Raw genomic sequence first — 25654 nt, forward strand, 5'->3', positions numbered from 1 at the left:
CAGGGCGCGAAATCTGACCGCACGTCCGGCCAGACCCTGACCTCCACGGAACCACAGCTAGGAAATGACCCTTCTGCTAGCAGGCTAGCTCGGTATACCCGAGTGACGGCATAGACCCACTTTCCTACAGGGCCCGGCCGGTGTCCAGCCGTCAGGGAAAATTACACGCACCCCACTCCGCTTGTTCCCAGAATCCTAGCCGCGAGAGACCAGCTAGCGGCGCGAGACAACAAGCCGCGACCTGGTCAAAGTCCCTTTTTTATTAAGGGTTATCAAGCTGTACAGCTCCTACGCCGTCCGCTGGGAGCTCGGGCAACGCAGTTCACCGTACCCGCAGTGGACCAGACCTGGGCGAGGGGTGGGGCGGAGAGTAGGCGCTGGATCCCAGCATGCAATGCGGCAACTCAAAGCCTAGGGCGAAGGCCTCCTGTCGCCCCTCCATCCCCCTCTGGGGAACTGCGGGAGGCAGGCCAGAGCTCTCCTGCTGGGAGGTAGACAGCCGAGGGCACAACCAGCCCAGTCCATCCTATGTGCAGGCGGTAAGGGGTATAATAAGCAGCGATGGGGGCCAGGTCAGCCTCAGTCTCCCAGGGGCCCATCCTAAAAGTTGGGAGAGGGCAACAAAGAATTTCCATCCTGCTCCTGCAATTTAGAAACCGTCCTTCTTAGTGTCAAAAGATAGCATGAGAGAAGCTGGGAGCTAGGGCCTTCGCACCAATGCAAAGCGAAAGCTGAACAGAATGGGGGCAAGCGGCACACATGCCAGTCATGTGCAGGAAGCAAGAGAGAGGTGAGCAGGCTGCAGCACTGGGGAGAACTGGGGGTGAGGTAAGGGCCACAGCCTGAGCTGCTCATCTGCTCAGGGTGAGGGAGGGAGGCGCAGAGGTTGAGGGTCCGGGCCCAACCTCCCCACTCCACAGTTGGCACAGGTTCTCCCTGCTTGGCAGCTTCTGTGGTGGGCAGTCCTCTGGAGACTTGCAGGGGTGGGTGCAAAGGTGGCAGTACTGGGGCTGGGCTGGGGACCAGTTTCTAGCACCACACTCTGAGCCAAGGGGGATCCTGGGGGATGAGGCTAGAGTCCTGTGTGCCTTGGTTCCTAGGCCCCCAATTTCTCTCCTGGGGCTGTGGCAAGCCTAGCATTGGCACCTCCCTTGGCCAGGCACAGACACACAAACACCACACACGTGGAGCCAGGCAACACTCAGAGGAGCCCTCCATGGCGGGCGGACGGGATGGCAGGGCAACAGCGGCCTCCATCCTGGGACATAGCGACCGTCCTCAGCCTTCTCTATACCTGTGGAGAAAAATGCCTTAGTAGTGGAGATAATCTTCTGCTACCTGCTTACCCAAAAAACAGCTTGGGGATAAAGGAAAAGGAAAGCTTGATTTCTGGGGAGGCAAGCGTAGGGAAAATCAAGCCCTGGATTTCAGAGAAGGTGAGGCAAGAAGGGGGAAGTGTATTTTGGAGGGGGAGGAGGAACGGTATCTCTGTACGAGAGGCCTGCCTTCTTTCACATGAGACTTTCATCTCGGCCTGGAAGTTACTACTTCCAGTAGCAGTCGTTCTCCAGTCCTGGAGCCCTTACCTTGTGCACCTGAGGGGGAAGCTCATCCTCCGAGCCCTCCTCGGGCACCGGCTCTGGGTGCCTTGATGCTGACTGCCCGTCTTCAGCCCACCCTCCAAGGGGCAACCGAGAGAAGTGAGAGGGAGCCCGGGGTACTGTGCCAGGATCTAGAGACACAAGTAAACATACTCTTAGAATGAACACAAACACAAATGTGGAGAAAGGTTCCTAGCCTGTTAGGGGTGGGGGTGAGGGTTAGTCTCTTTGGGCTTGATGGCTCTGACCTCTTTCCTCCCCAAGAGGCCCCCCAAAGAGCCACCTCTCCCTGAAGGGTCTGTACCCTCCTGTACTCCCATTGGATACCTGTGATACCCCCATAGCGCCTCTGGAAGCCCCCCTGGAGTGCGGTGGTCTCAGGTGCTCCAGGCCGGGCTGCAGCACATGGATAGCTGGCAGAGCGGGGGATAGGCTGGGAGGCCCGGGAGCCCTCTCCCCCCTCTTCAGGGGCGCTCTCCCCACTCTCATCGCTCTCCCGGCGGTGCCACACGTGCCGCTCAGGTTCGGCCTGGGCCTGCTGTTTGTGGAGCTGAGAAGTGGGGGGGATGAGGGGAGCTCATTAGTTGGGGATAGGCTATCTGAAACAGCTGCCTCCCCCCATGCTACCCTCCAGTTCCCATTTTTACCACCTCACCCGGAATCAACGACCCAGAGTAACTACCACATTAACAGTGTGTACCACACATATGACGTCTTACAGGTTACATTCCCAGCAGACCCCTGGAACCTAGTCGTTTGAGTCAAGACCAAACTGGTTGCACATCTAAGTGCCAGGCAGTCTTTCAAGGTTCTGGAAAGACAGCAGTGAACAAAATAGACAAAAATCCCAAGCTCTGTATGGCTTATATGCTGGGGGTGGAGGCAGGGGATTATAGCCAATAAAATAAAAAAAGGGGAAAATGGAATATGTCAGATAAATCCTGTGGAGAAAAATAAAGCAAGAAGATTCAGGAGGGTGGCCAGGAGAGGCTCTTTTGGTCAGGGTGGCCAGAGACGGTCTCATGGAAGAGGTAAGAACAGACAGGGGAAGAAAGGAGGGAGCCATATGCCTAGCTCAGGAAAGTGGATTCTTGGCAAGGGAAATAACAAATGTGTAAAGGCCCTGGATGACAATAAGCTTGGCTAAAAAAGATGGTAAAAGGGTATATGCGGGAATGGAGATCAGAGTAGGTGAACGGTAGAGAAGAGTTCCGAACCCACGTCTTGCTTTCCCACACCTAAAACCCTCTATTTGTCAGCGGCCACCTTGATTCCGGGGCTCTGCCCCTTCCTGCCCACTCACCTGGTGCATATAGAGGGCATGCAGGCTCATCTCGGTAGACGCGTATTCCGACAGCACCAGGCTCTGCAGCTGTCCTTCCCATACACTGCTCCCGGAGCTGGCAGTCCTGGCATCCACCCTGTCCCTTCCCGCACAGACAGACAGCAGCCGTCAACATTTCTAAGACCCGCAGAAGTTGCTGGGGGCTACTGCCATGCCCTCCCATTGCGGCCCACCTCTACTCACCCAGAGCCTGTCATGGTGCTGGGAGCTCGGCCTGTGGGCACCTGACCGGGGTGCAGGGGGGAGAAGGAACGCAGGGCAGAGGCGACTTCCGCCCTGTGCCTGGAGCCCTGCAGGTCTCTGGGCAGTGGGGGGCCCCGGCAGGACGAGCCGGCTACCACATTTGCAATAAGGCTCAGTGGCTGTGAAAGAAAAGGGGTAGGTGGAATTCCCAGGGCAGGAGAGAGGCCGCAGGATCCCTCAGTATTCTGGATGTCGGGACCCAAGCACAGACTGAACAGACAGAAGGAAACCGAGTGGGTAGGTACGTCCTTCCACCCCAGGCCCAGTCCTCAACTCCCAGCACCTGGAGTCCACTCTGCCCACTGTCCTCTCCCAGTCCCCAGGAACATACCTCAGACTCAGATTGTAAGGACTGGATAGACGTAAAGAGGGCATTTTCAGGGAGCAGACCCCCTTGGGTGAGGCCGGCGGCTGCTCCGTCCCGCTGAACCTGCTCCTTGAGGAAGCCGAGGAAGGCCGTGCTCTCACGTGGCGGCTGCCAGCCGGGGTTGGTGATGGCAAAGTGCATGAGTGACAGCTCTGTCTTCCCGTCCTCAGCCTGCTGGTACACTGAGGCCTCTGTCTGTCCACCGGACAGCCACTGCACAAGGGAGGCTGCAGTGAGCGGGACTGTCCTCTGACAGGAACCCTTTTTGTACCTTTCTTGCTAGCGGGGAGGCCTTGCCTCTGGAGGACAGAGATGGCAACACGCTCCTGTATGTTGTCCGGGGCCCCGGGGCCCACCCCAGGAGCAGTCACTGCTGGGCTAGTTTGTGCTCGGTTTGTGCCTTTCTCAAGGGAACTTGGCCAAAGGTGCAAGCTGAAGGCTAAAATCCAGCCCAAGCTGCTAGGGACCCAAGCAGCGTGTACCCCGGTGCCTGGCTGCCCAGACGCAGGGCTGCCTCTTTGCGATGCGCTGGCTCAGAGGGGTGTCTTTCTGCAGTCTCCCCAAGGACACCGCATGTGCCAGCATCACCCCTGGCCACCTGCCCCCGTCCTCTCCCGGTACCTGGGGATGCCCATGCTGGCGAACATCCATCTGAGCAAAGGAGCAGGTATCCCCAACACCTACGACCTCCACAGTGAAATTGCGGAAGAAGTCTATGATCTCCAGGGCCCGCGGACGCAGGCAGAAGATGAGGATGAGGGGTGTGACAATGGGGCTCAGTAACTCCTCCAAGATGAACACCTAAAAGAGAGGGGCCCCAGGTCATAAGAGAGCAGGAGGGATCCCCGCCCTCACCACCGAGCTATCAGCCAGTCTCTAACAGGCCCTAACTCCAACTCCACTCACTGCCTTGTACTGGAAGAGCTGGGCAAACTCGTCCCGGGTCTGCGAGCGGTGGGCATTACCCTGCCAGTGGTCGGGCATGTAGTGGATGTGAGCGAGGATCACGCGGAGCAGCTGCTCAGGGCAGAACACCATGTGCTGGTCCGGGATGAAGGACCTGGCAGAACCGGGGTCGCCGAGAGGTAAGCCTTCCCCAGGGGCGCTAGTCGGCAGCCCGCCCCCTCCCCCACCTGCCGCCCAGGCCCACCTGCACACGGTCACGGTGACCCCCAGGAGTGTGACGGTGGTGAGGACGTGTTCCACGGCCAGCACGTCTTCGTCGTAGATGGTGAGGGCAATCAGCACGGCCAGGATGGAGCCGGCGAAGAAGGCGCCGTTCTTGGCCAGCAGCGTCAGCAGAGGGGACAAGAAGCAATTCATGTACTTGGAGGCGGGCTTGTAGCCTCGGTTGAGGCGGGACTGCAGCTCGTGCTCCAGCTCGTTGAAGTGGCGGAGGTAGCAGCGACCATAAAGGGACCAGCAACGCGCCCCCAGGGCCCCAGGCTCCCGCTTCAGCACCTCCGCGTAGCTGAAGAAGGCGTAGAGGATCTGCCAGATGAGGATGAGGGGGCACAGCAGGAAGTTGGCGATGCCGATCCACAGGATGCGGTGGCTGAGGCGCTGGGCCAGCTCTAGCCGTTGCCCCCCGCGTTTGTACTCGGCCTTGAGGCTCCATTCGTTGAGAAACAGAGAGCCAGGTCCCCAGAAGAGGATCAGCTCGAAGTTGTACTTGAGGCCGCGGGTGAAGAAGACGGCCTCCCCAAGGCCGGGCAGGCGGAAGCGCAGAGGCAGGAGGGACTTGTTAACCAGGGCGACCATGTAGTTCTGGAAGCGGAGGATGCGGTGGTAGATGTCCAGCTCCGTCAGCTCGCGCTTGTGGATGCAGATCTGGTGCTCCTTCTGAGTCTGCACAATCCGGGCCTGCACTTCCTGCCACGTGCAGTAGGGAAGGGCCGACTGCGGGCAGGAGACAGACACGGTAGGGACGGTGGGCTCGTTGCCCGGACCCCTCCTCACCCTGCGTTAGCTGCAAGGCCCTGTGCTCATTTGGGTGGGGCCTTCGAGCAGAGGCTCCGGGACCTGCCAGGGACGGATGAGGATGCTCGGGGCCCAGCCAGACGCCCCACCCTTCCTAAGCCGAGATGCCCCACCCTTCCTAAACTGCAAGTGTGTCGGGCTGTGGCGCTAACTGCCCACCTTCCCAGTCTCACCATGGGAATACGCAGAGCATGCAGGTAGAAGGAGTGGATCTCCCAGTAGCAGCAAATGTTATAGATGAACTTGATAAGCCGATGGATCCAGAATACACCAGCGATGACCAGGATGGTGATAAGGGAGCCATTTTCCTGAATCCTGGTGGTTTTGGAAAAAGAAGGGGAGCGGGTGGCCCTTGAGGAGTCTTGGCAGACGAGATACTATGCTGAAGGGGACGGCGAGGCTGAGCCCGAGTCTGTGTTCTGGGGAATGTGCTACTGCCTCATGCTCCACTCCATTTCCCACCTGCTAGTGGAACTCTGGCTCTGGTGTCCTCCAAGCTTCGGCCCTTACCTGGCACTACAGACCTGGGCGGGCAAAAAGGCGTCTGGCAGAGTGACCTTGACAGGCTCTGTAGGGTGAAGACTATGGTTCACCATCTTGTTGGCAAAAAGGATGTCGTAGTCCACACAGCTGACCAGGAAGGTGGTAAAGGCAACCACAAAGAGGAACTGCCTGGGGAAGAGGGGCCACAGTCCAAGAGTCAGAGAGGCATCCGTGAAATAGTGTGGGAAAAGGGAAGAGTCTGGAAGCAGCAGAACAAGATTGGAGAGCAGCCTGTGGGGACACAAGGGGGCTGGAGAACTTCCAGTGGGCTCTCCGCAGCTCAGCCCCAGGGACCTTAGGCCCAAACCAGCTCCTCCTTTTTCCTCTCAGCCTTGGGCGTCAACACAATTAGCCTGCTTTCCTCACCTCGTAGTAATCTCTGCCACCACTTACTAGACTAGCTCAAAGATTCTGTTGATTGTGGTCTCTGCTACCCAATCCCTGATTTCCTTTTGAGATAGTATTTAAAAGCCCTAAGGGGATTTACAGTCTTTTCTGATTGAGCGAGGGTTTCCCAATCCCATCCTCTTTGGCAAGGCCTTATGGCTCCTTTTTAGAAAATGCTCCGCCTTCCTCGGTGTAACTAAGGCAGAACACACTTTTCTTAAGTGGCTGGCATCTCTGAGACCTCCTGACCGAACCACGCCCATTCCACCGGAGCTCTGACTGAACTGTCAAGTCTGACTTCTCTTCATGGAAGAGAGAGAATTTGGAAAGAATTCCTTATAAGAGAAATAAAAAAAAAGAGAGAGAGAGAGAGATTGTAAATTTTGGTGCCGCACCCAGTCCCCGAACTCTAAAATTAGTCTACAGGGTTTTGAGCCGGGAACTGAGCCGCATTGGCGGGTATGGCCAGGGCTGAGCTCAAAAAGAGGAAAGACTGAGATGCGGTCCTTCCCCACATCACCGTCCCTTCTTAGACTTACATGAGCTCAAAGATCTCCCCGATGAGCATGCAAGTGAAGCCATTCTTCTGGTGTAGATTATAAACGTACAATTGTCAAGAAAAATGTGGTTGATAGAGACAGCAATTAGAAGCACAGACTGTGGGAGTCACATGCCCCAACTTATGACTCTATGACTTTCTAGCTGTGTGACTTTTGCCAAAGTTACTTAATCTCTCTCAACTTTTGTCTGCAGTGGTACTTTGGAAATAATAGCACCTGTCTCAGAGGATTATTAAGTTGGAGATAATAGGCGTAAAGTATTTAACACAGAGCTGACATAGAGTAAGTCAAAAGATATTAATTATTATAGTTATTAGCGTCCCATCAAAAAGAAAGATCACCTTTAGAGAGGTTCCTTACGAACTGACACCACCAAGTGAAAGGCACGTAGCTCTTGGGAAACGCAGGGTTATCATTATCTATAATGATCATTATTTCCCCAGCCTCTTTCAGCCTTAAGAAGAGTTCCATCTCCCTTCCAGGGATTAAACTCAAACCCACCCCAATTTCCCATCTGGGGTCTGGCTTAGAAAGGGGCTAAAGGTCCCATAGCTCCAACGCAGAGACACAAAGGATATTCGAGAGAAGAAGAGATCAAGGTTTTCGATGTGGTGCCAGGGTGCTGTGGGCACAGGAGCAGAGATGTCAGAGCCCTGAAGGAACAGGAGCCCCTTGCTCCCTCGGTGTTCCTCCACCAGCTCTCTCCCCAGGTCCCGCCTCTGTTGTCGGGTCCGAGAACTCACATTTACTCCCCTCAGGGACGTGCACCAATAGGTCCTCCTCCCCAGGGGGTGAATCACTGTAGGAGGCCTCAAGGCGCTGGTATTCAGTGTCAAACTGCGCCATCACCACCGTCCCCTGTCCACTTTGTCCACCTGCCGGTAATGACGAAGACATCCAGGTTCAGACCTTGGTGCTGCTTGTCTCCTGCCCTGCCTAGTAGACCAGAAAGAATCTCTGGGCTTGATCTCTACTCCCAGTCTTCTGGCTCAAAGGCAGAGGAGTAGTTACCAAAGGAGAGCAGTAAGCTCAGGGCCTGGGAGGTCAGTCATTCCCAGAGCCTTTACTGAGTGTCTACTGAGGTCTTGCTGGTCTGAAGCCAGGCTCTGCCGCTTTGGGGGGGGGGGGGGCGCTGTTTCATCTTCTATTCAGTGGAGATAAGGGGACTTCCCTCTACCCTCCTGGAGAAACCCAGGTCTGCCAAGAGACTAGCAGTCTGGAAGCACTTTGTAAACAAAAGTTTGAGATAAGCACATGGCCCTACCAGCTCCATGGACAGCATCTGCTCCACTCCAGCCCTTGATGCCCTGGCTCTGCAGCTGCTGGAGGAGAAGGTGTCAGGCCCCAGAGAGTGGGGAGCAGGGACAGAAAGAAACCCAACCCTCCTACCCACCCACCCTCCACTAAGAGGAGGCCAAGCATGAGGCAGAGAGGCTGCAGTGGGGAAGGCACTAGGGCTAGATGTACTTCCTCTGGTTGTACTATACAGGGCCACTCATCCAACTCTAGGATCCCAAGAAGTGGCTTGTTGAACCTGTAAAGACTTGAGTCAGTACACGCCTGGAGAAGGTCAGGCAGCTCCTCGGGACTATTTTTCCATCACCTCACCTCAGCTTCAGAAATTAGGCCTCTCGGGGTCCTCAAAGCCCCAAAGGCAAAACCCAAGAAAAGAGGCTTTTCTGAAAAGGACCTTTCTGGTCAACCTTCCCCCCTGGTTCCCCAGCACCAAGGCCCACCAGGCAGGCATAGTTCCTGGATGGGACATCCTGATTGGGTCAGTGCACACCCAGAGCCTGGGCAAACTGTGGGGTCCCGAGGTCCCTGGAGCCAGGCATGTCCAGGCGGCACTCACCCAGTCGGTGCAGACCCTCGGGCCGTGGAACACGACCCAGCCTGGCCCCAGTGGGACTCCCTGGGTTAGCGAGAGCCCTGGGTCCAAAGGAGCTGACAAGCCCTCGGGGAACTCACCACTCACCGGGTCAGTGTGGACCCAGGGTCATGGAGCCCCGGCTGGCCCGGCCTGGGCTCAGGGGTTCCTGCGGATGTTGGAAGAATCGAGCCAGTCCGACAGCCGATCGCCCAGGTGGGCTGGGTTGCCTCCCCACACCCACCGCCAAGACCCGAGCCCAGCGCGCCCGAGGGTCGCCCAGCGCCAGGCCAAGGGCTCGGCTCCCAACAGCGGACAACCTCGCGCGCGGCCCCGTCGCCCGCGCGCGCCCGCGCCCGCGCGCCCCCGCCATCAAAACATTCCGGCTGCGCGCTTTCGCCCCTCCCGCGGCGCCCCTTCCCCCCCGTTACTCGCCGTGAGCTCACTGAGGGCTCCGCAGGCACCCTCCGTCAGGCCCGGCCCGGGCCTTGAGATTCCTGTAACCGATCTCGCGTTTCACCTCAGGAACCGTGACCCGAGTGATTCCAGGGGCTCGGTCGGCTCCGCCGGGTTCGTCCGGACCCAGAGCCCTAGGCCCGGCGCCTGCCACTCACTGTCACCCGCAGCCAGTCTGGCCAATGAGCATGGGGGGTGGAGATACGACGGCCAATTCTTGGCCTCGGGGGCGGGACTAAGGGTTAGAAGTGGGTTTTGGACAGTCAGACGACCAATAGCGCGCGCCATGTGGGGAGGGGCTGAGGTGCGGGAGACGCCGTTTGTCCCCTTCGCTGCTCCGTAGTGACGAGATTGTGGTGTTGCAGAAATCCGGGCTTGGAATTGTAGGCGTGCGTGTCGCTCTGCTCCCCGGGACCTTTGGTGCCGCTTCTGAGGGCAGGGGCGAGTCCACACGGTTTAGTCATTGCTGGAGCTCATCCCACGGGTATCGAGGAGAGGTCAGGGAACCTCAGTGATTTTAGCTCTGCTGAGCTCGATTTGGGAGCTGGACGCTTTCCCCTTTCATTCTATGTGGTCCGAGACGGTCGATTTGAGAAGCGGCCTGGGGTCACGTATTAATCCCCAGAGCGGACTCCTGTACCAGAGCGAGGCCTGAGGTGCCTTGCAGCGTGGAAAAGACCAAGTCAGGCAGGCAGGAGACCGGGCGGTAGGATCGCACTCTGGGGAGCTCTGTTTCTGTCCCCTCTTTCTGCTCCAGGAGCGCCTCCTAAAGAATTTCTGCTCAGCCATGTCGCCGGTTTCAGCTGCAACCCAGGTTCCTGCGTTGGTCTCCCTGTTTGACCTCAACGCGGATGCTCCGGTCCTCCAGGGCCTGAGCCTGGTGAACCACTCTTCTGGGGAGGCTCTGGCCCAGGCCCTGCGGACTTCCTATCCAGGTATCTGGGAAGGTGTGGGGAGGACCCACGAGGAACGTGACAGGCTCTTTAGAGCTTATTGCTCGTCCAGGGAACACATTCTTCCTGATATTCCCCGGTTTAAGAGCCCTTGTTGACATCTCTTTCTACTGGATAAAATTTATCTTAAATTCACTCAGTCTCCGGGCTCTTTCCAGCACAGGCCCCTGGACTGTCTCCAAACAAGCCTCTTGCCATTGGTTATGTCTGGTTACATTTACAGCACTGTCTGCAAAAAACTTCAAAATTCCTAGATACAGTCCAAATTTACCTGGTTTCCAATCAAATCACTCGTTCTTAATGAATGCAAAACAATTTTTTGGGGTTTTTTAAACAATCTTAATTTGTCTCTGGCTGTTTCTCTTGAACTTTTTTTTTTTAAACAAACCCCACTGTAATTGGAAATGCCAGCTAGGGCATTTGGGAAGTGGTTTTTGCAGTTAAAAATAATTAACATTACCAAAAATCACTTTCTACAGGATTCCTTTAAACAATCCCTTTAGTTAAAATGTGTGATATGTACTTGTCTCATCTTTTCAGAAACATATTGATTGTATAAAGTGATTACTGTGCCATTGATCTCATGATTCCTAGATTATAAAGTATTTGAAAGAATGGATGTGCCGTCTTTTTCTTTTGTATCCTCCTTTGTATATTAGATACTGAATGTAATCCCCGGTACTGCAGATTTGGACTCCCTTTCCACCTCTAATCACCCTCCCCTTATTTAGGTTCAGGGGAGGGAACAAGCCCAGAAAGAAAACCACTCCAGGGTGTGCTGGATATTTCAGAGAAGTTATTTTGTTCCACTTGTGACCAGACCTTCCACAACCACCAGGAGCAGGTAAAAGCCTAGGTGCAGAGCTAAGTGGTAGAAGCAAAAGTATAACGGTGGGTGAGGAGAGGCAGACATGTGATTTGTCTTTAGTTAATAAAGGTCCACGTTTTGACTGAGGCAGTTGGTATTACCTAGTCATACTTCCTGGAGTTCTATCACTGGTCTCGGGTACCACAAAGGGCCAGGCTAGGGCATATTTCCACATTCAGCCTCTTTCTTTGCCTCCTACCAGAGGGAACATTATAAGCTTGACTGGCATCGGTTTAACCTAAAGCAACGTCTCAAGGACAAGCCTCTCCTGTCTGCCCTGGATTTTGAAAAGCGGAGCTCCACAGGTGATGGCCGGTAGGAGACCTGTGTTGAGTAGGACATGGGGGTGGAGGAAGGCCCTAGTTTAGGAGCTTGAGGAAAGATCAAAGATGGAACACCAAACTTGTGCGCCTCATGTTGTTTTCAGGAGATCTTTCCAGCATCTCAGGATCAGAGGACTCGGACTCAGCCAGTGAGGAGGATTTGCAGATACCGGATGAGGAGCGGGCTGAGTTTGAGAAGCCCAGCAGACCCCAAGGCTTCCACCCCCATCGGGTTCTCTTCCAGAACGCTCGGGGCCAGTTTCTTTATGCCTATCGCTGTGTGCTAGGCCCTCGCCAGGCAAGTGGCGGCCCAGATTGTGTGGCCAACTGCAGCCTTTGTACACTCAGCCTAGGTCTCCCCTAAGAGGGCCATTTCTTATTTTCTTCCTGTTGGGTGTGGGTATCACCACTGACAGCACAGTCTTGGATTGAATTGGCCAGAATCTGGGGTCAGGTGTAAAGGAATTAGGTTTGGAAACAGACCAATCTAGGTTTGAATTGTTCCACTACTTGATCTTGACTACCTCTACAAGCCTCAGATTTCCTTGTCTGTAGAGACAAGCCTCAGGATGGTTGTGGGAAATGAGGTCACACATGTAAGACACTTGGCACTGGCACTGGGTTTCTTCCTGTCAGTGAGTGCCACGGGCATGTTTGTGCTGTCCCTCTGTCATCCAGATGCCCCCAGAAGAACCCGAACTTCTCCTACACAACCTGCAAAACGGAGGTCCCGGACACTGTGTGGTGCTCATGGCTGCAGCTGGGCACTTTGCTGGAGCCATTTTCCAGGGGTGAGAGGGTGCTGCCTGGGGTATAAGGACGCATTGGGTTCTGTTAGCCTGGGCGTATGGGCTGGTTTCCAGCACTGAGTCTGTGTTGTCTACAGAAGAGACGTGGTGACCCACAAAACATTTCACCGCTACACAGTGCGGGCCAAGCGGGGCACAGCCCAGGGCATTCGGGATGCCCGGGGTGGGGCTTCTCGTTCTGCTGGAGCCAACCTGAGGCGCTATAATGAAGCCACGTTATACAAGGTGAGTTCAGTGTCTCAGATCTGGTGGTCTGCTAATCTACTTTTTTTCCCTCTCATCAAATGTGACAGTGGGGAGCTTGACGCCTGCATCCTCCCAGTCCTTCATTATTTCTGGGAAGGGGAAGGTAGACTAGGGATGGATCCATGAAGAGTCTTCGTCCTCTCATTCTTCCTCCCCTCTACTATCTCCTATTTCCCATTCCTTACACATCATCTGTGGGCCGGTTTTTGGTTGGAGATTGAAAAATAGCAAGAGAAGATACACGGGGCTGAGTTACTCTCTTCTCTAGGATGTTCGTGAGCTGCTGACAGGGCCAGTCTGGGCCAAAGCGCTGGGGGAGGCTGGGACAGTACTGCTGCGTGCTCCCCGCTCTGGCCGGTCCCTGTTCTTCGGAGGCCAGGGGGCGCCCCTGCAACGGGGAGATCCCCGACTTTGGGATATCCCCCTCGCTACCCGCAGACCCACCTTCCGAGAGCTACAGCGTGTGCTCCAGAAGCTGACCACCTTGCATGTCCGTGGTGAGCTTTCGATCCACATGGCCGGTCTCCCTACATCTTCCTGTACCTTCCAGCCCAAGCCTTGGGTTCTCACTTATATATCCAGACATCTTCATTTAGAGAGACCTGGGCTGGCTTCCGCTCAGCTAAACTTGAGAAACGCCTTTTGTTTTATGGCAGGAGAAGACCCCCGGGAGACAATCAAGTTGGACTCACCTCAGACACACTGGAAGATGAGAGGGGGGAAGAAGGCTATGGAGGCAGAAAGAAAGGTCTCCAGTGATGAAAATGAGGCACTTGGGCAGAAAGAGGAATCTCCCAAACAGGGTTTGAGCGCCATCGGGCAACTGTCAACTCTCTTTCTGGGTGTCTATCCTGGAAATGCAGTGTCAAATCTACTGTCGCTTCTCTCTTTATAATGAGCCCTTACACAACACACAGATTGTCACGTACACGTATAGGGCTGTTATGATAAGGGGCATCCGGTAGCAGTTACTGAGACGGGTTTAGTGACCTTTCCAAACGTCCTGTTCTCTTTAGTTCACTGATGTATCCCCAGTACTTAGAAAACATGAAATGGTAAGTGAAAGATGCTTGTGTGGCACGAATCTCACATAATTGCCCTGTCTTACCGGACACTGCGGTTTGGAGCTAAGGCCTGCTTTCCCGGCTGCAGACTCCTAGCCTGCATGGCTGGCACTGCTCCCGTGCCCTCTCCTGTTGTGTACCGTCCTAATGCGACTCAAGGGGAGAGTCTAAGGATGCTTGTCCCTCCATAGCTCCTGCTGGGTCTTTCCCATCTCAGCTGAGAGCCTCATTTCTGCATGGGATACTGATGGATTCAGCTCCTGACATGCTACTTGATTTTGGGTGCTAAAATACAAATACTTATTTTCATTTCAAGACAATCTGGATTCTCTTTTTATGTACATTCTTCTACATCGGGGGCAGCCCACATCCTTCCACCCTCTGCGTATTTCTTCAGATGGACCTAACGTGTCCTATTTTTCCCTAGGTTCAGGGTCAGACGGAGAAGACAGCTTCCAGGTAGAGTTGGAGCTAGTAGAATTGACAGTAGGGACCCTGGATCTTCGTGAGTTTGAGGTACTGCCAAAGCGGAGGAGGAGGAAAAGGAATAAGAAAGAGAGAAGCCGAGACCTGGCAGCCGGGGCGCATGTGACTCTTGCCCAGCAACCTCAAGGAGATGATGAGACCACCTCACAGTCCACCCAGGCACATGCAGGCCCTTTGGGGCCTTCCCTGGATGAGGCTGAGACCCCCGATCAGTCAGAGCTCTGGGATGTGCTTCTAGCCGCTTGCCGAGCCGGAGATGTTGGGACGTTGAGACTGCAGCTAGCTGCTGGCTCCGCAGACCCTGGAGTTCTGTCTCTGCTCAGTGCCCCCTTGGGCTCCAGTGGCTTCACCCTCCTGCATGCAGCAGCTGCAGCTGGGAGAGGCTCAGTGGTTCGCCTGCTGCTGGAGGCAGGTGCCGACCCTACTGTGCAGTAAGTAAGGGTCCCCAAGCCGAGCCCTTTGGGGTATAGAGAGGATCATCTGGAGGCTAACACTGGTACTGGCTACTTGACAGTATTCCCCTTGATCTGTCTGGGTGAGGCTGGGAGATGCAGGAGGCAAGTTGAACCCATATTTGGGGCTTTTCGCACTCAGGGACGCCCGGGCCCGGCCACCATATACGGTTGCAGCTGACAGGTCAACGCGTAATGAGTTCCGAAGGTTCATGGAGAAGAATCCAGATGCTTATGATTACAGCAAGGCTCAGGTCAGCTGGAAAAGGAAGCCGCAGCACAGTAGGAAGGCAGCCTGGATCCTGGCTAAGATCTTTTCTACTTATAGTTTTCTCAAGGACAGTTTGTATGGGTCTTACCTTACACCTCCCCCGAAATCCTCCAGGTACCAGGGCCACTGACGCCAGAAATGGAGGCACGGCAGGCCATGCGGAAAAAGGAGCAGAAGGCGGCCCGGCGGCAACGGGAGCAGCAGCAGCTGAAGCAGCGGGAGCAGGAGGAAAGGGAGCGAGAGGGGCAGCGGCGCTTTGCCGCCCTCAGCGATCGTGAGAAGGTGAGCCTGGAGCTCCTCTCTTCCATGGCCCCGATGTCCTTAGAGGTCTGACTTCCCAGCGTGCAGCTGTCCCTTCTTGGGCACCCTGTCCACCACTGGGGCCTTGCCCTTAACAAGACTTCTCTTCCCCTCAGAGAGCTCTGGCCGCAGAGTGCCGGCTGGCCGCCCAGCTGGGAGCCCCCACCCCACATACCCCTGGCTCTGCAGCCCTCAGTGCTCCGTAAGTGCAGGGGCAGGCATGATGGCTCGGCCTGGCGTGGGCAAGTAGAGTGAATGCTGCAGTGAGCTCAGAAAGGCTGGGGGTGGGGGTGGTTGGAGATGTTCTGGGAACCCTCTGGAGCAAAACCGGAAACAGCTGGAGGGGTGGGGAGAGCTCGGATTGGAAAGTTTCTGGGGTACCTGTTCAGCCATCTGTCTTCCTCTCGTTCAGACGCTGCTGGAGTTGCGGGACATCCCTCCAAGGCCTCACTCCCTTTCACTATCTTGACTTCTCTTTCTGCTCCACACGCTGCCTCCGGGATCACCGCTGCCAGGCCGCCAAGCCCTCTTCCTGATCTCTTACGGCTGCGCCTGGAGCCAGCTCGGCCCTGAGAGGGTGCATTCATGCTAGCCCTAGGTTTCTTCTTTCCCGTGAAACCGGAGTATTTGGAAGATTAGGAAAGACACTCAGGAACCAGGGCAAAGACAGGGCCACAGAGGGGTATGGAGCTGCGACTGTCTCTGGAACTTTAATCACAATAAAGTTTGGCAAGGAAACTGCACTTAGACTTGCATTCAGGCCTGTGGCCTTTGGTTCCTTGTGGTCACCGTGACCAGCACAGCACCAAGGGTTCCTGCCCACTTTATGTCCCAGGTCCAAGGGGTTTCCTTTCTTTCAGTGCCCACTTAACTCCATTGGTTCAGAGGCACTTTGTGTATCAGGCGAGAGGGAATAGATGTATGTCTTATGCAAGGTGCTATTGAGGATAGGCCTGTCCAGAAACTGGATTTGGGGCTGAGGAGGCACGTTTTCTAGCTCCAGCAGTGTGATTTTGTTGAGGGCTCCCCTAGAAAACAACAGGGGTCTTGGCACATAGAGGGTCTCTTGTGGCCCACGCTTTGTCCAGTACCGGCCCAAGTTAAACCCATTGATCCAGACTTGGCCCTGGGAAAGAGAAAAGAGAGCAGAAAATAAAAGGGTCAGCTCTAAGGGAGGTAGAATCATCCCCTTTTGGTTTCCTTCCTCCCTCCCTCCCTTCCTTCCTTCATTTGAGAGAGAAAAAGAGAGAGCACGGGGGGAGGGGCAGAGGGAGAAGGAAAGAGAGAATCCCAAGCAGACTCCCCGTGCTGTGCATGGAACCCATGACCTCGGGATCACAACCTGAGCCGAAATCAAGAGTCAGATGTTCAACCGACTGAGCCACCAGGCACCTCTCCTTTTTGGGTTTCTAATCAGGAATAATTTCTGCTCCCCCTCTTTCCATAATTTTTCTCTCATCCTTCTGACCCCACTGTCAGCAGTACCTTGGTCCATCCAGGTAGAAAGAGAAAAGTGTCCCCGCCTTCTCCTAAAATTGGAAATGTCGTAGAGTAGAAGGTGGGGCCAGAGGGAACTTGAGGGTGTGACCTTTTCATCAACTGGAGGGGAAACCACCACTTTACAAGTTTATCAACTTTGAGAGGGAACATCAGCCACTGGGTGAGGACTCTTTGCCCCAGAATTGGCGGCTCTAATAGGCCCTGTGAAGAAGGCAAATGAAAATTCATCATTATTTAAGCCCTTGTTTGTCCTCCATTAGGCCCCTGTTTGTCCAGGGGAGTTTGGTCAGTAAGAGTCTGGAGGAGAAGGGGTGGGCAAGACTAGCTCACCTTGAAGTCACTGCTGTTAGACCCGAAACTGAGCCTCCCCATGTTCTCCAGTAAGATGTCCAGTTTGGCCCCTACTGTCCCCATCAAAAATAGTTGGTGTTTCATGTTTCGTTCCAAAACACCCTGAAACACCTGTGGACAAGAGGAGCTGTGAGAGGAAGGGCTCAGCATCTAACTCATGGCCGTGACACAGGAAGCTATGTTAGCACACATACTTGGAGAGCAAAGAGAATGCAGCCCATCTGTCAGTTACCCATGCATTCTGGAACCTTAGCCTCAAGTCAAATTCTTCCTCATTCTAGCTTATCCGTGGCCCCCCTGCAAATGTGGGCAGACAGTGGGAAAAGGCAGATAAGGGGAACTTAAGGCTAAAGGGTGCTGGGGAGGAGAAGAGACAGGCTCACGAGGTAGCCTAGAATTAGGTCCTTACCCCATCTACCATCACGTAGGCACGGTCGTGGACTCCATTGTTAGGCACCCAGAACTGTGTTGGCTCAGAAACAGTATAGGTCAGATAGGTCCGGTACAACACAAAGCCACGGTCCTGGGTATGGAAGAGCAAGTACTTAAGATGAACTGAGAGGTTAAGAAAGGATACTATGGGGAAGATCTACAGCTGAGAGACCCTTTGGCTAGGGCTGTTGAGGAAGGCTGGCATGCCTACCGGATGTGGGATTATGCCTTACCTGTTTGACAGCCTCAAAGGACAGTGGCAAGATTGAACGGATGGGCCCTTGGGGGCATAGGAAGTCTAGGAAAGCCAGCAAATCCCCATCCTGTTAGAATAAGGGGAAGGTATTAAAAGGGAAGTTCTGGAATAGAGGGCAGGATGGGCTGGGCCATTTAGAGAACAGGGGGGTAGAATCAGAGAAAAGATAAGGAAGAGCTTACCAGATGCAGGGTCAAAGGTCCAAGCATCATCTTGGGGCTGGGGGGAGGTAAAGGTCCCAAGGGAATTTCCTGGAACTGAGCCCAAATTCTCTCAGGAGCCATAGGAAAACCACACAAACCACCCTTATTCCGATACCCTGGCACATACACTAACAACCCCTATTCCGAGACCCTAGCGCAGGGTTCTCAACCCGGGGTCCAGGGAAGGGCTTCAAGGGGTTACGAAGATCCTGTAATTCTGCACATGCTTGTGTGTCTCCTCCCAGGCAATCCCATCTGCGTAGCTGGGAAATGGTTCTGTGGGCTCCATGGCCCAGACAACACCAGTGATTTATGGGACCCCATTACAAACAACTTAGGTACTCCCTTTCCCCCAAATTAATGAAAGCCTTTGGTGCTTAATGAAGTGGTAGGGCACCTCGCTGATGACGTTTCGAAGAGCAAAAAGCTTAGGTGTGGGGTCCCCTGCTTCGGATATTGGTGCATCGTAGTCATAGCTGGTAGTAATTGGAAGAAAGCGTCCCTTCTCATCAGCACCTGGGGTCAAACCAATTTCCTTAATTCAGTGTCTCAAATGACAGGCACTAAGCAAAGACATTCATGCAGAGAATTTTGCCATGAGAGGGGGCAGTGGTGGCCACATCCAGCTTCTAGACCTAATGTGCCCAGCCCGCGGCTTCTAATTCCTTGATGCCTCCCTGCCTCCACCCCAGGGACCATCTGGACTCACCATTCCAGTATCCAAAGTTGGTACCTCCGTGGAACATGTACCTGGAGCGGGAAAAGGTGGGGGGAAAGGCAAAAGCTGACCCACTGAATCATGTTCATCCCCAACACCCCGTTAACGGCTTCATGTTGGCTCTTACATGTTCACACTGGCTCCCAGCCTCAGCATGTTCTCTAGGCCTGTGGTCACAGCCGAAATGGACCGCGTGGAGTGATTCTGGCCCCAGTAATCCAGCCAGCCTGTGTAGTACTCGGAGTTCACCTAAAATGTGGAGTGAAAGCAGCCATAAGCGGGATGGCAACTGAGCTCAACCCTTCCCAACCGTAACTCCGGCTTTGATTGCCCTCCCCTCCAGCTCCTCACCAGTGGCCCACGGGGTTCATACTTCCGAAGCAGGGCAAAGATTTTGGTCATGTTGTCAGCTGCCAGAAGGAGGCAAAGGTGAAAGATAAACATGGAAGAGATGCCCCCTTCCCCAGACTCCACTCCACCCTCACTCAGGAGACCTGGGCCAAAATCCACAGTGGTATAGAGTCCCTGGAGGGAGCCACATTTGAGTCCTTCAGGCCCATCCGTGGTGAAGAGCAGGATCCTGTCTCCTAGCAGCGCGCGGAAGAGCCCAGCCAGGTGCCTCATGTAGCTGAAGTCACAGGCTCTGTAGCTGCCATATTCATTCTCCACCTGCCCGGGAAAAGGAAAAGTGGAGCTCGGCTCTGCAGCAGACATTAGGACCCCCGGCACCTCCTTTCCCTTGCCCGGTCAACCTGTACCCGGTCACTTGTACCTGAATGCTAATGATGTTGCCCCCATTGTGGTAGAGCCATGGATATAACCTGGGCAGCAAGACCTTGAACCAGGAGTCCACTGCGGCAAGAAAGTCTAAAGGAAGGAGCGGGGGGCGCCTGGGTGGCACAGCGGTTAAGCGTCTGCCTTCGGCTCAGGGCGTGATCCCGGCGTTATGGGATCGAGCCCCACATCAGGCTCCTCCGCTATGAGCCTGCTTCTTCCTCTCCCACTCCCCCTGCTTGTGTTCCCTCTCTTGCTGGCTGTCTCTATCTCTGTCAAATAAATAAATAAAATCTTTTTTAAAAAAATTAAAAAAAATGAAGGAGCGGTGTTCTGCTCATTAGGACACCACCACCTTCGCAGCCCCTACCCATAGCGTCAAGGCCAGCAACCTTTGTGCTGCCTGACCCTGGGCTGCAGTTCGCACCCCACTTGTCCACAAATGAACCTGAGCAGCTGCGACTCTGAACCCTGACCACTGGTGAATTTGCATGGCGAGGACATCTGAGAGCAGGAAACCTTAGAGCGGTGTTCGTAAATTTAATTTTTAAACGTAAGAAAAATGTTAGGGACACCTGGGTGGCTCACTCAGTTAGGTGCCTGCCTTCGGCTGAGGTCATGATCTCAGGGTCCTGAGATCAAGTCCCACATCCGGCTCCTTGCTCAGCAGGGAGCCTGCTTCTCCCTCTGCCTCTGCTCCCCCTGTTTGTGCTCTCTCGCTGACAAATAAATAAAATCTTTAAAAATCAAACAAAAACATTGAATTCCTTTACATTTTGTGTTCGGTATAGTGTCCAGATTTAACTGCCTCCTTTAATGCAAGCACATGCTAAATGTCACTCAACAAAGATCTATGGGTGCTTACTGTGCACCAAGCAACGTTCTAGGTGTTAGGGGTACAGAGTAGAACAAAACTGATAAAAATCTCTGCCCTTGTACAACTTCCTTCCCACTGAGGAAGGCAGACAATAAACAAACAGTTAAAATATATAGTATGTTCGTGCCAAGGAGAAAAAATAAAGCAGGGAAGAAGGATATAAAATGTGGGGGAGCTTAAATTTTAGAGAGTAGCCCAGGGCAAGTCTCACTGAGAAGGTTATTCTGCAGGAAGATAGCGAGAGCACAGAGTGCAAAGGCCTCAAAGGAATGTGCCTGGTGGGTTTGAAAAACAGCAATGAGGCCAGCGTGAACAATGAGGAAAGGAGTAGAGGTCAGGGAGGTGACAGGGCCAATTAGGTAGGACCTAATAGGCCATTTTAAGGAATCCATGGTTCATATTCTGAATGAGATGAGAACCTACTGGAGAGGTTTAAACAGTGAAATGGCATGATCTGAGATATGTATTTAAACTTCTGTGTTAACAGGATCACCCTGTACTGAGAACAAAGGGGTAGGAGCAAAGGGAAACCAGTAAGTTCTTAAGACAGTCCAGGTGGGAGAGGCGGTTTGGATTAGTGAGGGTGATGAAAAGTAGCTGAATTCAATATATTTTGAGAGTAAAGCTGCAGGGTTTTCTGATAGGTTGAATATGAGGTGGGAAAGAGAGGCATGAAGAATTAAACCACAGTGCTTAGCCTGATCGGCTGGAAAATGGAGTCACCATTAACTGAGGGGATCATAGGAATAGCTGGGGGAGCGGCAGGCAGGGGGAGAAGCAGGCTCCCTGCTGAGCAAGGAGCAGCCTTGATCCCAGGATCATGACCTGAGCAGAAGGCAGACGCTTAACCAACTGAGCCACCCAGGTGTCCCCTGACTGGAGATTCCTATTTCAGAGTCGTTAGCTATTAGATGGGATTGAAAGCCATGAGAATGGATGAGATTATCTAAGGAGTGAACACATAGAAGAGAAGCTTCCGAGGACTGAGACCAGCAACACCCCAGCATTTAGCAGAAAGAGAAAGGGAGCAGAACCAGCATGAGACTAAGTAGGAGCGCACCTGCGTGGCTCAGTTGGTTAAGCGTCTGCCTTCGGCTCAGGTCATGGACCCAGGGTCCTGGGATGGAGTCCTGCTTCAGGTTCCCTGCTCAGCTGGGAGTCTGCTTCTCCCTCTGCCCCTCCCCACCCCGCTCATGATCTCTCTCTCTCTCTCAGGCTCTCCCTCTCTCTCTCAAATGAATAAATAAAATGTTTAAAACAAACAAAAGAGACTAAGGAGTGGTCAGCAAGGCTGGAGCGCGGGGAAGGAGCTGGGACCAGATAAAGGTGGTTATATTGGAAGCCAAGAGAAGAGGGGTGGGGAGGAGAGAGACCTGGAAAGGCGCTGTGGACTCAGCAGTGAAGAGGTCACTGGCTTTCTTGAGAAAAGCGGACACCGCATGCTGGTGTTCCAGCATGACTTTACCATTTCAAATGTATTTCATGGCCAGCTGAGTTGGGGAATTGTTCTGAGGGGCATAAAGCTCTTCAGCGCCTTCAGAAGCGGGACAGTCCCTGCAGGGTCCCCAGAAGATACAGAGCATTTTCACCAGAGTGATCTTTTTAAAAGATATACATCAGACAAAATCACTCCCCTGCTCTGATGACTTCCTAGTTACACCTGAAGTAAAATCCAAACTCCTTGAAATGTTGGGCATTTCAGAGCTTCATCTTGAATTCTCATCTTTTCTCTCCCTGTGCTCTTTCCTCAGGCAATGTCTCAATAGCCATGGATCTACATGCCATCTTTAGACTGATGGGCCCCAAATTTATCTCTCGCTCAGACCTCCCCGTGAGTGCCACACTCACACAGCCTGTGGCTTACTTAACATCCTCACTGGAGTGTGATGGGACAGAAATTTAACATGACCAGAAAAACTGTTTTTCCCCCAAAAAGGTGGTCCTTTGCCACCCCTAGTCTCCTCCACCTTCCCTATGTCAGTAAATGGCACCGCCATCTGGACTGGCAAGAAAGGGGACCCCTTTCTTTCCAGACCCTACCCGTGCTGCCCCCCACTTCTCCTTCCCATCAAAATCTATCAACAAGTCCTGGTGATCTGGATCTCCAACCTACATCTCACTTCTGCCCTCTTCTTCCTGTCTCCACCTCCGTCATCTTAGTCCGGGAGCCACTGCCTCCCTCCTCAACTACAGTGAGAGTCTCAACTACAGCCAATTAGTTTCTCCACCTCCACCCTTGCCCCCCTCCCTCCATTCTCCACATCCAGGCTAAAGTAATCTGAAAACAAATCAAACCTGTCTGGTTAGGCTCTTTCAATGGCTTTCTACTGTGCTTAGAATCAAATGCAAACTCTTACAGTGGCCTACCAGGTCCTGCATGAACAGTCCCTATCTATCTCCAATTTCCCATCACATTCCTCTCTCCCTTACCCACTAGGCTCCAGCCAAGCTGGCCTCAAGCAGGCCATGTTCCTTCCCACTTCTGGGCTTTATAATATACTGTTCCCTCTACCTGGTCATTGTCACCTTTCCCTTCCCTAGAGTCAAGTGAAATGTCATCATCTCAGAAAGCCTTTTCTGACCTCCCTACCCCCAAATACGCCTTCTCTGTTACTCACAATCTCAACTCCTTGTCTATTTTCATGTGTGGTATTTTTACACCTTGCACTAATCTTACAGGTCTTGGGTTTTTAAAAAACTGTTTCTTTCACCATAAGCTCCACGGCACAAGGGCTGGGTCTGTCTGGTCCGCCAGTTTGTAGCATCTTGCTAGGCATGAAGGAAACACTCAAATATCTGCATGAATGATCTCCAGTTTGGGGATGGTCTTTTCGGTTTTGAGCACTCAAAAGACCCATTTTGTTGCTGTTGGTTGCTTTTTTTCTGTTAAAAATGTTGTCTCAACTCACCTGGATCTGAGGTTCTCAGATGTATATCAGGTTTTTGAAGCAACCAGGCTGGGAGGCCCCCCTGAGACAAACATAAAGACAGCAGGTTTTGTTGTTTGGGAGTGGGGAAGGGGAGATTAGAAGGGAGTATGTTTAGTCTAGCACTGGACGTGGCCCTATAGTGCGGGCAGATGGGAGGAGTGGAGGAACTGCACAGGAGTGGCTCTGGGTCTGTCCCTTCTCCTAACTCACCATGTCCCACTCTGCACAGATGTAAGGTCCTGGTCTCAGTATGACCAACAGGTTCGCTACAGATGCCTCGTTCAGAAATGCAAAGAGGTCCCGGCTGCCATTAAAGTTATAGACCCCAGGCTCTGGCTCATGGTAGTTCCAGGGCACATAACTGAGAAAGAAAGAGGTTAACAGGGCACAAGGCAGAGAGGTGCTAGAGAGGCCTAAGGGCTCAGGCCTTGCAGGGCATCTCCGGGAAGCTGTCGGAAGGAGGTCCTGGCCCACCCTTCCCCACCCTTGGCCTGACAGCCCTGGAGCTCTCATACCCAGCTAGGCTTCCTGTCCCAATCCTTCTTACGGGGGTGGTAGGAAGGGTAAATCCCACCCTCCATGGCTCTCCTGAGCACTTCTTACAACTGTACAGTGTTGAGGCCACTCATTCGCATCTTGAAAAGCCGGTCTGCCCAAAGCACCCGTGGTACCCGAAAGTAGTGCAGGCTGCCAGACACGTAGCGGAACGGGGCCCCATCCAGGAGGAATCTGTCATTTTCCCGATCCACTACGAACGACCGAGTGCCTGCCTGCAAAAGAGACTATGCTCAGCAAAGGTCTGGAGTGGGGGCTCAGTGTCCGTTGAGGAGATGGAACTAGCCCTGCCCACTGTTCTGTGAGTTTCACTTTCTTTCTCTCCTGGGCTAGATCTCGTCCCGCCTCACCACACCCAGCCTGCTGATTAAATCCTGTCATTTTACCTGGGGCAGCAGCAGCGTCAGAAGTGGCAACAGCAGGGCAGGAAGGCAAAGCGGCTTCTTGGGAGCCATGGCGCTAACAGGGCTCCTCTAGTCTGAGAGGGCGGTCCGATTGTCACGTGGCGGATTCCTGGGAGGGAACCTCAGCGAGCAAGGGGGCGGGGACCACCGCAAGTTGCCTGGCGGGTAGCCTGGACTTGTCCACCCGCTACTCTACTAGTTTGTAAAAATCCTCTACATGTTGAATCCGCTTCATCAGTGTTACCTAGGAGCTTGTTAGAAATGCAGAGTCTCAGGTCCTACCTCAGACCTATAGAATCAGAATTTGCATTTTAACAAGATTCCCAGGCGATCCCCAAGACATTCAAGATTGAGAAGCACTGTCCTACTAAACTGAGCTCCCTGAGGGTGGAGAGTACCTTGTCCATCTTGAATCCTCAGCTTCTAGCACAGGGCCCGGCACATAGCGGGTTAAATCTAGATGAATGAATGTCAGAACCAGGGGGCTAAAACAGGTTCAGAACCAACGGAAACCAGATCTTCCCAGTGGTGTGAAAGTGGGGGACCAAGTTATAAGAGGGATCTTTTTCCTGGTGGCCCTGTTATAGCAAAAGAGACCACCTCAGCCATTCTGTCTTCTTTGGATGTGCACTGCTCAATTTATCCCTGCCTACCTGTGTGACAGATGTCAAAGACAACTACTTGGTGCCAGGGCTTGGGAATTTGTGAATTTCCATGGCTCCTGCCTTCACAGTCCCAAGCCCGGGATGTAAGGACCAGAATAAGAAAAATAAAATAATAATAAAAATAACAGTAATTTGTTTATTGACACTAACTGATGGCTATGTCAGATATTGTGCTTAGCACGTTACATCTCATTTAATCTTCAAAAAACTCCGTACAGATAATTATCATTCCCACTTTACAGATGAGGAAATTGAGACAGAAATTTTAAATAACCTGTTCGAGGTCACACAACTAGTTTAGCAGAGCTGGGATTTGAACTAAGCAGTCTGGCCTCACAGTACATGCACTTAATTTTAGGTACTATTATATCTTGTTTACAATTAGGGAAACTGAGGCTCTGAGACGTTAAGCGGTCCAAGGCCACACGGCTAGTAACTATGCTATTAAGACAGGATTTAGAACCTAGTCCGGTCCCAGAGCCCAAGCTCTTAACCACTGAAACTAGGGTAGTGGAATACAGGCCAGAGCCCCCAAGGTTGTACTGATCAGAGCTGTAGGGGGTAGGGGTCCAGGCAGCCAGCACGCGCCCCAGCACCCGCCCCTCGGGGCTGGACTGTTGTCAGCTTCCTACCTCCGGCATTGGGAGATGGAGGTCCTGGGGGCCTCGGGCCGAGCCCGGCTTTGCTCCCCTTTGGCGTGGGTGCCTGCGTCTTGACCACTACTGAAGGACAGGTGTGGAACCCTCACCCGGGTCCTGGGACCCGTCCTCCCCCAGGCTTAGCCCGCCCCCGGCCTCTCAGCTCCGCGCCCCCACATTATCCTGATGCCCAGCGGTTGCTAGGATAACGCGGGCCGTTACGCCGGCGC

At 53.5% G+C, this 25654-nt stretch overlaps 3 protein-coding genes across 33 annotated transcripts; 1 reads left to right on the forward strand and 2 right to left on the reverse strand.

Moving 5' to 3' along the window:
* Positions 1-240: 240 nt before the first annotated feature.
* ATG9A (autophagy related 9A) lies at positions 241-9526 on the reverse strand. Of its 26 annotated transcripts, none has more exons than XM_048214082.2 (17): positions 9340-9506; positions 9002-9062; positions 8291-8345; positions 7770-7901; positions 7605-7648; positions 7006-7070; positions 6047-6208; positions 5710-5851; positions 4707-5455; positions 4463-4616; positions 4178-4357; positions 3521-3769; positions 3130-3308; positions 2905-3022; positions 1929-2151; positions 1587-1732; positions 241-1294 (listed from the first exon to the last, which is right to left on the reverse strand). In XM_048214082.2, exons 4-17 carry the CDS (start codon positions 7870-7872, stop codon positions 1289-1291), a joined length of 2520 nt encoding a protein of 839 aa, XP_048070039.1. In that variant the 5' UTR covers positions 7873-7901; positions 8291-8345; positions 9002-9062; positions 9340-9506; the 3' UTR covers positions 241-1288. The 26 variants fall into 26 exon arrangements, with proteins under 26 accessions (XP_048070039.1, XP_026347672.1, XP_048070036.1 ...); XM_026491887.4 differs by having other exon boundaries at positions 2905-3028; XM_048214079.2 differs by having other exon boundaries at positions 8291-8348.
* A 169-nt stretch (positions 9527-9695) lies between these two features.
* ANKZF1 (ankyrin repeat and zinc finger peptidyl tRNA hydrolase 1) lies at positions 9696-15864 on the forward strand. Of its 3 annotated transcripts, none has more exons than XM_026491895.4 (13): positions 9696-10284; positions 11034-11146; positions 11373-11475; positions 11598-11791; positions 12172-12284; positions 12380-12527; positions 12817-13045; positions 13205-13351; positions 14040-14529; positions 14693-14804; positions 14936-15103; positions 15238-15323; positions 15534-15864. In XM_026491895.4, the coding sequence occupies exons 1-13, from the start codon at positions 10137-10139 to the stop codon at positions 15655-15657; spliced, it is 2175 nt and encodes a 724-aa protein (XP_026347680.2). In that variant the 5' UTR covers positions 9696-10136; the 3' UTR covers positions 15658-15864. The 3 variants fall into 3 exon arrangements, with proteins under 3 accessions (XP_026347680.2, XP_044237074.2, XP_057160946.1); XM_044381139.3 differs by having other exon boundaries at positions 12987-13045; positions 13205-13296; XM_057304963.1 differs by lacking the exons at positions 9696-10284; positions 11034-11146 and having other exon boundaries at positions 11387-11485.
* GLB1L (galactosidase beta 1 like) lies at positions 15807-25649 on the reverse strand. Of its 4 annotated transcripts, none has more exons than XM_044381141.3 (17): positions 25419-25649; positions 24104-24230; positions 23766-23932; positions 23373-23523; positions 23142-23202; positions 19354-19448; positions 19076-19250; positions 18933-18991; positions 18709-18830; positions 18573-18613; positions 18261-18379; positions 17843-17917; positions 17638-17727; positions 17382-17495; positions 16952-17083; positions 16607-16822; positions 15807-16247 (listed from the first exon to the last, which is right to left on the reverse strand). In XM_044381141.3, the coding sequence occupies exons 2-17, from the start codon at positions 24170-24172 to the stop codon at positions 15978-15980; spliced, it is 1956 nt and encodes a 651-aa protein (XP_044237076.2). In that variant the 5' UTR covers positions 24173-24230; positions 25419-25649; the 3' UTR covers positions 15807-15977. The 4 variants fall into 4 exon arrangements, with proteins under 4 accessions (XP_044237076.2, XP_044237075.2, XP_026347685.2 ...); XM_044381140.3 differs by having other exon boundaries at positions 24104-24372; XM_026491900.4 differs by lacking the exon at positions 25419-25649 and having other exon boundaries at positions 24104-25392.
* Between the last annotated feature and the right edge of the window lie 5 nt (positions 25650-25654).

This window comes from Ursus arctos, unplaced genomic scaffold (genome assembly GCF_023065955.2).
Source record: "Ursus arctos isolate Adak ecotype North America unplaced genomic scaffold, UrsArc2.0 scaffold_1, whole genome shotgun sequence".
In the NCBI taxonomy this organism is placed as follows: Eukaryota; Metazoa; Chordata; class Mammalia; order Carnivora; family Ursidae; genus Ursus; species Ursus arctos.